General features: G+C 25.5%; 1 protein-coding gene across 1 annotated transcript in view; it reads left to right on the plus strand.

Moving 5' to 3' along the window:
• Positions 1–650: 650 nt before the first annotated feature.
• LOC128956323 (aquaporin-4-like) overlaps positions 651–16,475 on the plus strand; it is a 32,349-nt gene continuing 16,524 nt past the window's right edge. Inside the window, exons 1-3 of the mRNA XM_054302037.1 lie at positions 651–877; positions 2,160–2,857; positions 12,569–12,779. Coding sequence (XP_054158012.1) covers positions 2,424–2,857; positions 12,569–12,779 — 645 coding nt within the window. The 5' untranslated portion in view covers positions 651–877; positions 2,160–2,423. The remainder of the gene's footprint in view (positions 878–2,159; positions 2,858–12,568; positions 12,780–16,475) is intronic.

Here is a 16,475-nt window from a genome sequence, read left to right on the forward strand (position 1 = left end):
AACAGAGCTCTCCTCTCGTCTATATCTGTGAGACCATTCACTGTATGAATGTCTTCGACAGTAGTAATGCTATGAGTGTTGGAGTGTAAACGTCTGTCGACTAACAAATTAGTGGCAATTCCTGCTGTAGTTCTGTTTGTATGTATGTGTGGGTGCGTTGACTGCACCACCAGTTTATACGGTATAACTTATACCACAACTTGACTTAAATTTTTTTTTATTATATGTAATATTATTGTTGCTGTGAATCAAAAGAATATTCTTGTGGTAATAATAATAATAATTTGGTCTTTCATTGCAATTGTTGTTATTTTTATTCAAAGCCGTTTGTATCTGTCAATTGATCCGTCAATTAATATTAATTAACTACACTTTTACTACACAAAAATAGGATATATATATATATACTGTATATGTATTTATTATAGTATTTTTACTGAAACACAACTTGTATGTCACAGCAACTATAATAACCGGTGCACTACTACTAAACAATTGTCAGATATAATATCCGGTCAATTATAGTATAATATACATACAATTTATTAAAACAGTATATCATTTACACTGTAAGTGAATTGTCAGATACTTATTGTTGAGGAGAAAGTAAAAAAAAATAATTATTTTTAATACTTATATAATGATAGACGACTCGTGTGTGTATATGTTTTGAAGACAATCTTTTGAAGCAAATAATTACTGTAATATTTTTTCACTGCTAAAAGATTCAAAAAATATTTGGTTAAATATTTTCAATCCCATCGTAAATAAAAGCTTTTATTATTATTATTATTTTATGAAAAATTGATTCAATGGTTCAGAATATAAAGTAGTCTTCATATAAGATTCATTCAATACACCAGATATGAGAAAAAATGTAAGTTTTTTTAATTCAAAATATAATATTTCATTAATTTTTTTCATAGACTTTACTATTTAAAAAAATTATTATTATTACTGAAATGTTAAAAAAAATTACTTAATTTACTGTATAATAATTTATGTTATAATAATATTTAATTAATTACTTAATTAACGCTAGATTTAAAAATAAATAAATATTTTTTTTATATCTCATAAATTAATTTTTAATTTAAATTTGATATCGATTTGTTTGTACTATATATAGACTTTTGAAGTTATAGTACAATACTTTTAAAAAACAATATATCAATACAATAAAAGTCAATTGTCTCATCAAACTGACCACCAATTTGACGTAACAGTACTTTTTAGTGGTTTTTAAAAAAAGAGAAAATAGCTTAAAGTCACAAACAATTGACAGTTTATTTTATTTACTTTACGTTTTTATTTCATAAGATTTTTTTTGTGGCGAAAATCTCTTTCAGTGCCTTTGGAGACGACAGTTGATTCCCACAGATCTTACATCTCATTCCTCTCTTAATATTTCCTTTGATTTTACTCTCTCACACTCACTCACTCACTCACTCACTCACTCACTCACTCACTCACTCACTCACTCACTCACTCACTCACTCACTCACTCACTCACTCACTCACTCACTCACTCACTCACTCTTTCTCTCTGTCACACACTCTCTCTCTCTCTCTCGCTCTCTCTCTCTCTCTCTCTTTCTCTCAAATATATATATTATACATATATACCCCCAAAATACAAGTGCACTGCACACCGGAAGGTTAGAAACTAGTATTCTCAGTAAAAAAAAATGTATATCCAGTCCCCCATAGCTAGTATTACCACAGAGGATCTCACGTTATATTAGGAGACGGGAAATACTGCACACATATAATTACAATCTTTATATTATTAATAGTTTGCATTAAGTTATTAATAAATTAATATTTAAAATAATGGGGAAAATTATTTTCAAAAATATTATTAATGCACTAAATGTTTAAAACTATAATATATTTTTAGTATGTACATGAAATTTAATATAAACACAAATATTTAAGAGATAATATAATAAATGTAATTTTTTCTAGAGATAATAAAAAAAAGTAGTGACAAAACTTTTAATTTAGTTTTTAAATGGGGACTAACAAGTAATACAAACACAAAGTTATTTTTGTTGATATCAATTGAGTGTGTTTTTTCAATAGTCGTATCGCAGAAACTTTTATATCAAGTTTTTTGTTTTGTTTCTCATTTTTTTCCCTTAAAACCTTTCAAATAGTTTTATGTGTGGCTCACGTATTGGCGTTAAATCAATTGGTTCAGCGATATATTATATCTCTACTACTAATATATAACGCTTTTATATATATATATGGACTCAAAACGATAATCATTGGGTAAATCCTTTAGGCATTGATCATCAGCAGCAGCTTTGGTTACAAAGATATAACAAATAGCTGTTAGTGTTTTGGTATATCCTATCAATTAATAATATTTGTTTGGCGAGAGTCAGTCAGTCATCCCAACCGATTTACCGACAATAATGACACCACCAAAGCTGGGCTCACTGTCCAATGAACAGATATTTCTGCATCTAATGTCACGGCTGGACACGACCCGAATTAAGGCCAATCGTCGCCGACAGATGACCGACGAAGTGCGGACACTTGAATTCTGGAGGGCTATCATTGCCGAGTGTTTGTCATCGTTTTTCTATGTGTTCTTACTCTGTGCTACACATATATCATGGACGGGCTCTCATTTAGCCTATCAGCCCAATTGGCTAATCATGTCGTTGACCAGTGGCTGTGCAATGGCAACACTTTCGCAGTGTTTTGGACATATCAGCGGTGCTCACGTCAATCCAGCCGTCACTTGTGCACTGTTTGTCACCTCTAAGATAACCCCTCTGAGGACACTCCTGTATGTGATTGCACAGTGCGGCGGATCCATTGCCGGCGCGGCACTACTCTATGGGTAAGAAATTAGATTTTTTTGTACTTATTTTCATTTATTTTTTAATAACAATAAATAACTTTCTGACTTATTATATAATTTTATATAAGTCTAAGCCATTCACCGTCACATTTGTGCCATCAAAAGGCACATCTCATGTAATAAAACGAGTGAATCGTTTTCCAACCATTACTTTCCTTCACTATTATTACCAACAATGACTTGCAATGACTTTTGATAGGCAAAGAATAAGTGAAGTTTAGGCTAATGTTCACTCAATTATTATAATGTCCTCCGACTTGACTTTAATAATGCTGGCCTACAATTGTTGTCAACATAACTGTGCCATTTAGACAGCTCACTGATGAAATATAATTCAAATTTTTCTATGCTCCACAAAAAATGCAATTTATTTTCTTTAATATATTTAATATATTATTTGCTTTAATGCTTACTTAAAGACAATCACTCAATGAATGAAAATGAAAGGGAAAAACATATATATATTATAAATACTTGAGTTTTTTGAAGAGTAAAAGAAAGACAGAGAGAAAAATAAGTGAAAAATGTGTCTAAAATTTTTATTGTCTGTTAAATATAATAAAAAATAGTTCATTTGCTGAGATTTGCAGAGATATTTTCACACTATATTTCATTTGCTTTTAGTCTTTATTTTTTATATTTATTTATTTATGACTCAGTTATGTGTGTGTATGTGTGTGTGTGTGTGTGTGTGGCTTAGGAATCAATTTTTTGTTTGACTTATATTTGGTTTTAGGATTTTCACCCGAAATGTATACCGAAATTGTCTTTTATTATTTTTTTGTGTGTTATCTTTTCTACAATACTTTTGAGCCATAGTTTTTTGGGTCAGACAGAGGCTGAGAGAGAAAGAGAGAGGGAGAGAGAGAGAGAGAAAGAGAGAGAGAGAGAGAGTTGCATATCATTATTCATTTTAATGCATCTATTATTCAATTGCTAACATATAAAACAATAGAAACTAAATTTTATACATAACATAACTTAACTACAAGTATAATAAAATAACATTTTTTAAAAATATAATAATAATAATACAAATGACAAACAAAACAAAAAGTCATTGTTTATGCATTGAATTTGACGATCAAAATAATTGATGCAAATTTAGTTTAACATAAATTTAATTACTTCATTGTAAATCAATATTAAGGTCTCTATTGTGTGTATATATGTTGTTTAATAACGGTTAAGCAATTAAATGAGAGATAAGATATACGGTATATATATATATATAAATTTTGGCAATTATTTGCTCAAAAGCTGTGATCCAATTACTTGTGTTTTACATGATAATGACTGATAGGGACAGACATTATTTAATAGAAAAGTCAATATATGATATATAGTAGTTGTATATTAAGTGATGTATTGCTATAAAAGACTAGTAGTGATGCTATGTATGTACAGTATATGTGTATATGTACTGTATGTGTGTATTTTTATGTCATTCACTTTTTTGAGGGATGAAATCAATCAATATACACAACTAAATTGCCTCAAAGGGATGCCTTATATGATTTGGTTGCACCAGATATACCAGTGCTAACCATTTGTGTATCCAATATCTTATATACACTACAACATGTATATTAAAATTATCTTTTTATCGGAAAAGAAATTCCCTTTAATATCATATTTGATAAATAAATATTATATGAAATATATTTTAGTGTCACTGAAGAGCAACAACAACAACAAAAACATGTTTCAAATGATAAACTTATGCAAAAAATAAATAAAACGTATAAATTGGATGACATTTTAACTCAATTTACATGAGTTTCAAGACATTTTCAGACACACTTAATATACAGTATATATAACAAAAATTTTATATATTGGATGACAAGTCAACACACAAATAACAAATATATTGATAAACCATACGTATAGTAGTAGTCGGTGTATAACCTGATACTCGCTATTAACTAAACAATAATAATACGGGAGTTCAGACTTTCAGAGTTTTTTTTTAGCTTTTTCTGTCAAATAGTTTTGTAGTTTTGTGTCGATTTTTAGTTTAGTCGTTGTCGTCGACTCCTTATTAGTGATGGTTTGTCGTTTGGTTTTTTCTTATTCACTAAAATTTCTAACAAAATGTGAAAAAGTATGAGAAAAAAAATTTTTAGGAGGATTTTTCTGTTGTTGCTTATATTACATGAAAAGCAGACTAAGTTTTTAAAAGCTCCATAAGCTTAGGTTCACACAACAGGAGGTATACATTCTCTCTCTCTCTCTCTCTCTCTCTCTCTCTCTCTCTCTCTCTCTCTCTCTCTCTCTCTCTCTCTCTCTCATACACACCAAACATCTCTTTCTTAAACATATATATATATATATATATATATATATATCTTATATACTTTTACATATATATATAAAGCATTCAATCTCTCATCAAATGTTTGCTCTGACATAACAATCTTTTTACTATAATATATTTTTTTGCGCCAATATTTTTTTGTTGTTGCTGTTGTTGAACACTAAAATAAATAAATAAATACCCAAAAATACTTCAAAAAAATATAAAATATAAAGTTTATTGTATTCAATGCTTCTATGTTTATGTGTACTTATGTATGTATGTGTGAGATAGTCTCCAACAACTACAATAATAAAATGTATAACAAAATAAATATTTAGCAATTTTTATTTTTATTATCAACCATTGAAGCTTTTAAACTGATTTAAATTTTTGAAACATTTTTTTTCCGACAGAAAAGCTTTAATTCCTTATATTATGTATTACAGTGTATTAAATGTATACTTGTTTTCGGTGTATTTGTTATTCAATAAATATTCAGTATATTTGTTATTCATTTTTATTGCAAATAAGTTCATAAAAATCGCACCATAAAAATGCAATGCAAAGTAGTTTTTTCTAATTTATTAAAGTAGTAGTGAATGACTACCACTGTGTGTGTGTTTGTGTAGTATAAATAGTAATAGTATGTAATAGTAATACACTTTTATTTTGGCAATTGCTTTGAGATTTTAGTTGACAGTCCAATGCATTTACACATTTCAAGTGTTGCTGTGTTTAACACTTTTTTCCTGTTTAATAGTTAGAGAGAGAGAGAGAGAGAGAGAGAGAGAGAGAGAGAGAGAGAGAGAGAGAATTGCATGAAAAATAATTGATTAAATTAATCAATGAATGAATGAATGTATGGCACGATTTTGCAAACCTAACTGTTTCCCCTCTCATTGTTTTGTCAACTCATTGATATTGTCGTTGTTGTTGATAATCTATGTTTTTGTTGTTGTTGTTGTTATTGATATCAATTTCTTCTATGTCTAAAACTTATGTGTCTCTGAAAAATACAAGTGCAACGACACACACATACAGATTGAGAGATTCAATGATAATGTCAATACATATAATCTGGTTTGTAATGAATGAAGACTTAACTAAATAATAATAATAATAATAAACTGATACTCATTGTGTGTTTTAGTTTTTTTGTTGTTAATATCCAAATCGCTTTTTATTTATTTTAGTTTTTATGTGTCTCTCTGTCTCTCTATTTATTGATAAAATCTAATAAAATCTACTCTATTTTTATCCACTACTTTGAGTACTATTTTGTTTTGTGTCCCGATTATAGCCACTATGAGTGTTATTTTTTTGTGCTAATAAAAGCCTAAAATTTTTTTGCCTATCACTGAACGACAGGTTTTTATATGTTTAGAGAGAGAGAGAGAGAGAGAGAGAGAGAGAGAGAGAGAGAGAGAGAGAGAGAGAGAGAGAGAGAGAGAGAGAGAGACCACTGAATAATAATAATTTAATTATATAACAGTTGTTGCTTTTTATAGACAAGTGTATGGATAGATATATACTGTATATATATAGAAAAGAGAGGAAACTTTTAAAACATAATATTTCCCAAACAAAAGTCATATTTACAATTGATTTGTTTCCCATAGAAATATTATTCTATATATAATATATAAACCTATTGGGACAAAGTGGTGCTCAATTGAAATATGAATATATATATGATATCATACACTCTATGTATTGAGTGAAACAAATGCAATATTATTTATAATTTATAATACAATATTATTAGTCGATTGAATAATAGTTAACATAAACCCAATCGATTAAAGTACTCTTCAAAAAGGGCATTCCGTAGGGATTGTTAGGGAGAGAGAGAGAGAGAGAGAGAGAGAGAGAGAGAGAGAGAGAGAGAGAGAGAGAGTCACATATGGCTACTGAAATGTTAGGCCATAAAAATGAAAATCACAATTTTAAGGCTCTATTCTCACACTCTCCCTATTATCCCAGGTCTCTCTCTCTCTCTCTCTCTCTCTCTCACACACACACACACAGTGAACAATATAATGTATTATTGAAAAACGCATAAAATACACACATATATATAGCCACTATTTATATATATATAAATAATTTATATTGTATAGATACGAGGCCAGGGTCTCCCCTTTCAATGCAACAATACGTAAAAATTCAATAACAAAATTTTACTTTTGAGAAACTGCTGACCTGTCCTCACCAAACCTTAACCACATTGTGAGACCCATACCATCCCATACTGTATATATAAAGTATACATTCAATATATTGTGTGACCCCATGCGAGCAATAATCAAATATTTCAAATTTTCTTTACAATAAACTTTTAGAAATAAAAATAAATATATTTGAAAATATAACTTTTAGTGAAAAAAAAATTATAGTCTATGTGTTATAAACTTTTAGGTATAATAAGCGCAACAATAGTATCGTTGATCGTAAACTAAATTAAAATTTTGTTGTCAAAACTGAATTAAAAGTTTTATTATTATTATTATAACTCATTAAAAAATTTTATAATCGATTTTTTGGTACCGACAGACAGTTTGTTTAAAATTATTTATTTCAAAAGTATTTAACCAAACAGTGTATATATAATCTATATTTAAGTTATTTTAATAAACAAAATTAAATCATGCGTTCACTTATTGTCTAAATACAGTATATAAAAGTATATCATATTATTATTTAAACTCTATTTTTATTCATACTCTGTATATAATAGTAAAGGTCTCTATAATTAACTGAAGTGTAAAGAAATAGATTTTTGTTTAAAAATTATTTTGTTATTAAATACTTGTTTGATACACAAGTTTTCCATAATATTTTTATAATTAAATTATTATAATATACTGTTAATATTCAATATAAACAAAAGTTGAAGAGTTTATGAATATTTTAGTATACAGTATATGAATGAATAGCTTAATAAATTTTTGGTACCGTTATTATTATTATTAGTATAGTTGAGTGGCTGTCAACCCAGTGTTATCGGATCACAATATATTAATTATTATCAGTAAATAAGTTTATCATTATTATTAAATTTACTGAACTGATCAAAAATTAGGATAAATAATCTTTTTAATTTTCATTTCAAAAAATTTTTCCTCTCATATATGACATTACAGAGAGAGAGAGAGGAGAGAGAGATAGTATGTGTGTTAGAGACATGTATTGTACTTAACATACGAGTCGACGACGACTATTATATCATTAATTAGTTGCCATTTTAAGCGAAACTCTTTTTAAAAAGAAAAATGAGAGTTAATTCCCATTGAGACAGACATAGACACCAAACAAAACACACACATATATAAAACAAAACAAAAAAAAACTTAATAACATTTTAAAAACTTTATGACAAACCCTTGAGTCACAATCGATGCAAATGAATGAATGAATGAATGAATGACTAAATGAATGACTGAAATGAAGGATTGAGTCCTTATATAACTAACTAACTGGTAATGTAATGTACTTATGCCTCAAATGATTGGATTCAAAACAACAATATTATATATAAAAAAAAATTAATGCAATATTTACTCTTATTTCATCAAAAATAGTTTAATGCAATAGAAATGCAAAAGCATTTTTGACATATAATAAAAAGGTATATACAGTATAAAAATTCACTGTATTTATGTCTCCTAAGAGGTACTCTATTTATAGTCATATATATATATATATATATATATATTAAAAAGTCAATATATTTATATATATACATATAATATATAGATTAAAATATTTTTGTTGAAACTTTTAATATTAAGAACATTAGGGTTTTGGAAATGAAAATATAAAATTAAATATAAAAAGAAAGCCTAAAGAGTTATGCCCTAAAAGTGCTCTTCATTTATTGAATTTATATATATATATATAATAGTTTAACAATTTTTTCTTTCTACTGTATATATACATATATAATATACATGTATATATAAATGCCATATAAATTATACACAATATGTAGAGCCAATAGAAAAAATAAGTATTAAAAAAACAAATGATAAAATATTTTTATTTTTCAGAGCTTCTGTAGGTAATACTAGGAGATAAACATTAGGATTTATATATATATATATATATATATCTCATATATATTATATAAATTATACTGTAGTATCAGATCATACAAAATGATGTGTTTTGTCTGTAAAGCACGTATTGATTCAGACATTGACTGCAATTAAACTGATGCCCTAAACTACCGATACTTTGCAATAAATATAGTCTTTTTCAAAACAAAAATCCCGGCAAAACTTTTTTCCTACTATTTATTTTCTTACTTTTTTTCTCTCTCCCTATCATTTAATATATTAGATGATGTATACAGTATAATATTATAGTTATGATAATTGTATGTTATTTTTACTATTTGTTTAATTATATATTTATATATATATATTTACTGGAATTGAAAGTGAGTGAGTGAGTGAGTGAGAGAGAGAGAGAGAGAGAGAGAGAGAAATTAAATAATAAAATATATTTATTATGCAGCATTTTGAGATTGTACACTGATTATAAATGTTGAATACAAAATAATTAAAATATCAAATTAAATCTTATATTTTATCATATATAAATATATATGTATATTTGATATATACACACATATATATACAGCAACACATTGTGTTTACTACTACTACAACTGCTAAAAATTCAAACTAATTTAATATACAAATGTTATAAAATGCAAATATAAATGTGGAAACACATCGAGAGACAGACATATACATACATACAGAAGCTATACAACTATTAGATAGTATTTCGTTTGGCATTTAGTTTAGACAAACGTCAGGAAAGTTATATTTATGATAATGTAAGTGCAGGTGCTTTCTTTCAATTATATCACCAAACATTGTGTGTGTGTGTGTGTGAGTTAGTGAGTGTGTGTTTTGTTGTTGTCTCAAATTTTGTTTCATTAAATCAGTTTTCATGTCTGGGAAAAAAAGAAATACAAAAATACATTTAAACTATAAGAGTACTAACTATTAACAGAGAGTCTTAATTCAAGTCTAGAGAGTGAGTGTATTTTTTGTGAGTGTGTGTGTGTGAGAGAGAGAGAGAGAGAGAGAGAGAGAGAGAGAGAGAAAAAGATTTTATAAGGATTTGTCAGAAAGTATTTATTATATAAGATATTATAGAAATGTGTTTTTTAAATTGTCTTTACATTAGATGATAGGTTAAACAAATGTTTGACAAATTGAGTGAATTGCCAAATGTTATTATATAATGTTATGGCATTAAATGTGGGGATATTTTGTGGTAAATAATAGTATTTTTTGTTATTTTCAAGAGTGAGAGACTATAGGCATCAAACAATATATCTTATATTATATATATATTGAAAGCGATAACTTGTTTAATGTATAGATATTTTTTTGGATGAGGAGAAAGGCATCTGAAAAGCTGGTGTTCAATGATTAAGGTAATGGTCATCAACACCAACACCAACAACAATGCATCTCATCATTGCATCAAATAAAGCATTGAAAGATTTCAACCAAAAAATAATAGTATATATAACTTATATAAAGAAAATGAAAGAGAGAGTGAATGGGAACAGAAAAAATAGAGGCTTTTCTTTACTCATTTTCTCCAAAAAAAATAGTATTATATATTAGAGATGTTGTGATGTTTTGCTTATCTATTATTATTATTTTAGTTTTTTTTAATATTTTTTTCGTGGAAAACGCCTCAATACATGTGTGATGAAAGGGACAGTTGATTTGTGTGTTAGTACTTTACTGTAAATGTTTTGCTACAATACCGATCCGATGCTCATCATTTCAGTATTAATATGTTTTATGAGAGCACACACACAACACTCATAAATTATAGGTGTGGGTGAGGCACACACACACACACACACACACACACACACACACATACATACATACATATACACATAAGCAGTATGAATGCCTTTTTGGTTCATGGTTTGGTATAATAATAATAATATCTTCAATGGTATGCTATCATTAGTGATAACAGTGATGTAAGTGTTGGATCATCACTGTCTCTATAGCTTTATATAACTTAAACATTTTTATGCTGTATTGCCACTCATTCATACCATTTCATGATTTAGACCTCCTCTGCATTTTTTTGGAGGAGCTTTTAAATTAATAATATATTATTAAACAATATCTTTATATACTATTTTTATGTATGAAATTCTTTATATTTATGTATTATATTCAGCCCAACAAATAATCACATAATTCCCGATAATAATAATAATATCTAATATAATAATAAAAAACAAAAGGACTACTCTTTTGAGTCATAAAAATAAATTACATACAAAAACATTTTTTATTATACTCTTTTTTTGTTAAAAATAAAAATTACACTACTAATGTAATCCCAGAATATAATTAATTAAAAAAAAATTTTGTTTTAGTTTTAAGTTTTATTTTTAGTATTATTTTGTTTAATGTGAACAATACAGACATACGATCTTTTTCTGGCAAAAACCATTAATTCATTTTAATTTTAAACTTCGAAAACAAATATAATTTTTCAAAAAAAAAATTATATAAAATGTATAAATTATTTTAAATAAATTTACATTTTCTTTTGTCTTTTTTAAAAAAATAACCGGAACTCCAGTATCTTAGAAAATATTACATAAATTATTTTAAATTCATAAAACAATTTTTAATAGTTATACTGATATATAATGTGTTTTTTGGTGGGTATTTGTGTCCTTTGAAAATATCAGTATAATTCAGTAATTATTTTCAGATTTTCAATTATTTATGACTTAATTTGCACAATAATTAACTAATTGCCTAATTGGTAATCAATATTATTAATGTGAAAATTTTATGTACATTACTGTTGTATTGTTTGTGTATTATATATTTTTTTCTAACCAATATTTTGGTTATAATGTGAATTTCTATCTGATTTAATATGCAAATTATATATAAATATATATATATTTAATTAAAATAATTGCTGAGCAGATGGTGTGAAATAGGAGGACATAAAAGTAACAGACATTAAACCCAAATAATTTTTTTTATGCAACTAAATGCTCCGCTAATAATCTTGAGAGCACAACAACAACAACAACAACGACAATAATACCAACACTTTTAATAGTCGTTTGACTAATAAATCATTTGCAGTCATCCCTCTGTATATATACAGTATATATATACAGAATCTTTAGTCATAGACTTTGTTGTTGTTGTAAATAATCTTTTGAATTGAACGCCTCATTGCTGTCACTAATTATTAATGGTCTATCTCTTACTTTTATTCAGTATTATATATATACAATATATTTATTTGATTGTTATTATTATTATTATTTGTTTGTCTTATATTTTTGTTGTTTGTAATTGCAGTGTATCGGTGACTGGCCATCAAGGTATAGGTCCACTGGGCATTTCAGTAGCGCACGACCAGCTAAACTCATGGCAGATATTTGGCGTAGAGTTTGTGCTGACATTTCTAGTTGTGTTCACCATATTTGCAACACTGGATCCAAACCGTAAATCATTAGGCAGTGATTCCCTATCCATTGGCATCGCATATCTTGTCTGTTCATTGACTGGGGTATAGTATATATATATATTAAATATTGTATATATAACTCATATAATAATACTATTACATCTATCTATTACTATATATACCGGTATATATATATATATAATATTTGATTACTTATATTTTTAATTTATTACTTATGTATTTAATGACAAATTCATATAATGGATAATATATTATTATATGATATGTTATACTGTATAACTTATAAGTATCATATCATATATAAAAATATATTTATATATATCATTATGGAAACACATTAAATTACAAGTTAAATAACACTATAACATAACAAATGCATTATTACTCATAATTATCCAGTTATTAAAATATAACTATATTTTTTTAATAAGACATTAATATTATAGCTGTATATTTGAAAAATGAGACCAACATTTATTTTAGTTTTTTAAATATATATTACATGGATGTTCAGCACTCATTACAGTGCAAAAACAGTTGCTAATAGTCTATTAGTGGCAGAAAGAGAGAGAGAAAAAAACTAGACATTGATTTTAATCAGACATAATATTCAAGACATGAAAATAGTTAAAGAAAAAAATCCGTTAAAATATATGATCTAATTCTCAGGCGATTTGACTTTTAGGTAATACTCTCTACAATATAATAAATGAAAGCAAATGTTAGACACAAATTTAAGTTTATATATACAGTATACATGTTATATATATTATATAATACTTTACTTATCTATATATATATATATATAAATTATATATATATTTCCAATGGTCTACAATTCCCCCTTTACTTGCCATACACTTTGGATGTCAGGATCACTGACTTTCCTAAAATCACTCCTTTTCCTTATCATTATTAAGCCTTTGATTTAATAGGCGAACATTAAATGCAGAAAACATTTTATTTTTATTTTTGTTAAAATTTTCTATTTATAATATTATAATCATTGATTAAATGAGTTAAACAGTAGTCGTATATAATGATAGTCAGTTACAGATGAAATACAAAACCACTCAAATATTCATGCAATTTATCGACAAAAATATATATGATTTCATAGAAAACACTTAATGCTCTCTCTCTCTCTCTCTCTCTCTCTCACACACACACACACACACACTCACTCACTAATTGGTATAAATATATTTAAAATTATACCAATTTGTTTGTAAATATGAATATTTATAAGATTTTGATGAATATAAAAATTTCATTAAAATAAAAATTAAAGCCTGCGTCAGATGAGTTGAATTTTAAACAAACATTAGACAGCGTTTTGTGTATGTTTTTGTGCACACATTATATTATTTTATATATATAGAGTGTATAAAGAATACAATTACTTGTAAATTATATATTGAATATATTTGATATATTGACTGAAATTACGATGACTAATATTGTGCAAAATGTTGAAATGATTATAAAAATAAAAAAAATAAATAATACTTATACTAACAATAATAAATAAAATTTTACTGACATTAAACAGACAGGATATTTGTTAAGCAAGTTTTATAGGAATTCATTTGAAATTTTTATATATCTCTCTCTCTATAAATAGATAATAAAAATAAATAATACATTTTATTGTAAATATTTGTCATAATTGGCTTACCAATAGGTTTATTATATGTAGTACAGTAGTATTACCTTTAAATTTGCTAATACAATACGGTTTACTTTATTACAGTATATTATATTTGCTATTATAAAAGTTTAGGAAATTTAATAAATTTTTTTATAATGTGTATACAATACTGTATATGACCGCCGATTTGTTAGACGAAAAGTTTACTCAATTTTAATTGGATTTAATTTTTCAAAAAAATCAATTTGTTTATAAAATTTATTTAACATTTTTGTTTACTATTCAACTAAAAATTGTAAATAATTTGCTAATTATCATTATTATTACTTTAACTAAAATACTAGTATATATGACTATTTATTATACAGAATATAAATAAAAACAATATTCTGACAGCAACTTTAACTTTTAAAATTTAAATTTTTGGTCTCAAATTATAGATAAATTAATTATGCTATATATATATATATATATGTTTTATACACATTTTTGTTGGATATTCTCATAAGATTTATTGATTTAAATAAGTTATGTAATTGTCGTGTAATTTATATCAATCATTTTGAAAGAGAGAGAGAGAGAGAGAGAGAGAGAGAGAGAGAGAGAGAGAGAGAGAGAGAGAGAAAAGCAAATAGAAATTTTTGTAATTAGTTTTTAACTTTATTTTCATATATACAATGGTAATAATAATAATAATTTAATCAATAAAATTGATTAAAATTACACAAACAAAAATGATAAAATTTGTTCAAAAACACGCAACTCTAAAAATTTTATATAAAATAAATTACTAAAAAACTTTTTTTTTCTCTAAAAAATAAACAAACTTTACAATATAGATGAGCACATAACCGGATAAATATTATTATTATTATATATATTTTTGTTGGTAATTTATGTCAAAAACTATTTTATTACTTTAGGAAATATTTAGTAATTTTTTTCTACTGATAAAATAGATATATTTAATATATACTGCGCGGTTATTTCATTCATATATAATTCATTTTAACAAATATATATATATATATATATTGGGAAAAAATATTTTAAACTAAAATATTTTTTCCGCAAAATTCTCCGGTCAGTAATATTAAAAGTTTGCGTTATATATATATATATACTTATATACAGTATATTGATATAACTCAATGCTTTTTTTGATCGCAATTTATTATAATAAATAAATAAAATTTTGCAGTTTAGTCAAGAATAAAATATTTCCAATAATTGTATGGAAAATATGTACTGATATTTATACATATACTGTAGTATTTATATATTAATATAACTTATTTATATTTCAATTTATCGCAATCTACTACTACTACTACTACTACTACTACTATATTTCAAAGTTATATCTCTCATCAAATACTATATATCAAAAATACTTGTTAGTAAAAGACGGCTAATGAAAATAAATATTATTATATTCATTATAAGTTAGATTTTCAATATTTTTCAAGTATTTATATAGCACTACATCTAATAATAAATTGAAATATTAAGTCAACATATGTGTGGTCAACAAAATGTCAAACTCAAGAGTCATTGCTTAAGATTAAGAGAGACTTGAAATTATAATAATAATAAATATTAAGAAAATTAATAATAATATTATTATAAGTTTGATATTATGTACTATTATGATACATTTCACAATAATAATACTACTACTACTAAATAATAATATTATTATTATTATATTATTATTTGTATTTTTATTGGAAATATAAATATCAATATATTGTTGTATGATAGGGACATAATATAAAATTTATTGTTATATTAAAGCTATTCATAAAAGGTGTGCACATTATTGTGTAATATGTAGTTATAAATGTAATAATAATAATTATTATTATTATTTTCTGTTTTCAAGTGTACACTACAATAGATTTATATCATATGTATTATTATTAATTTAACTTATATTATGGTACAATATAAACAACATTAAATACCAAAGATATTAAAATAATTTTTAAGCAACAATTTTATGTGTCATTAATTCAGAGTTTTAGATAAAAATTAGATATATATTTCTATGTAATAATAATATAATAATAATAATAATAATGAATAATTGAATTCATAAAAATTTTGTTTTATCTTCAATGCAT

This window comes from Oppia nitens, unplaced genomic scaffold (genome assembly GCF_028296485.1).
Source record: "Oppia nitens isolate AA-2021 unplaced genomic scaffold, nextdenovo-longstitch-racon4-pilon3 scaffold2_pilon_pilon_pilon, whole genome shotgun sequence".
NCBI classification, from domain to species: domain Eukaryota; kingdom Metazoa; phylum Arthropoda; class Arachnida; order Sarcoptiformes; family Oppiidae; genus Oppia; species Oppia nitens.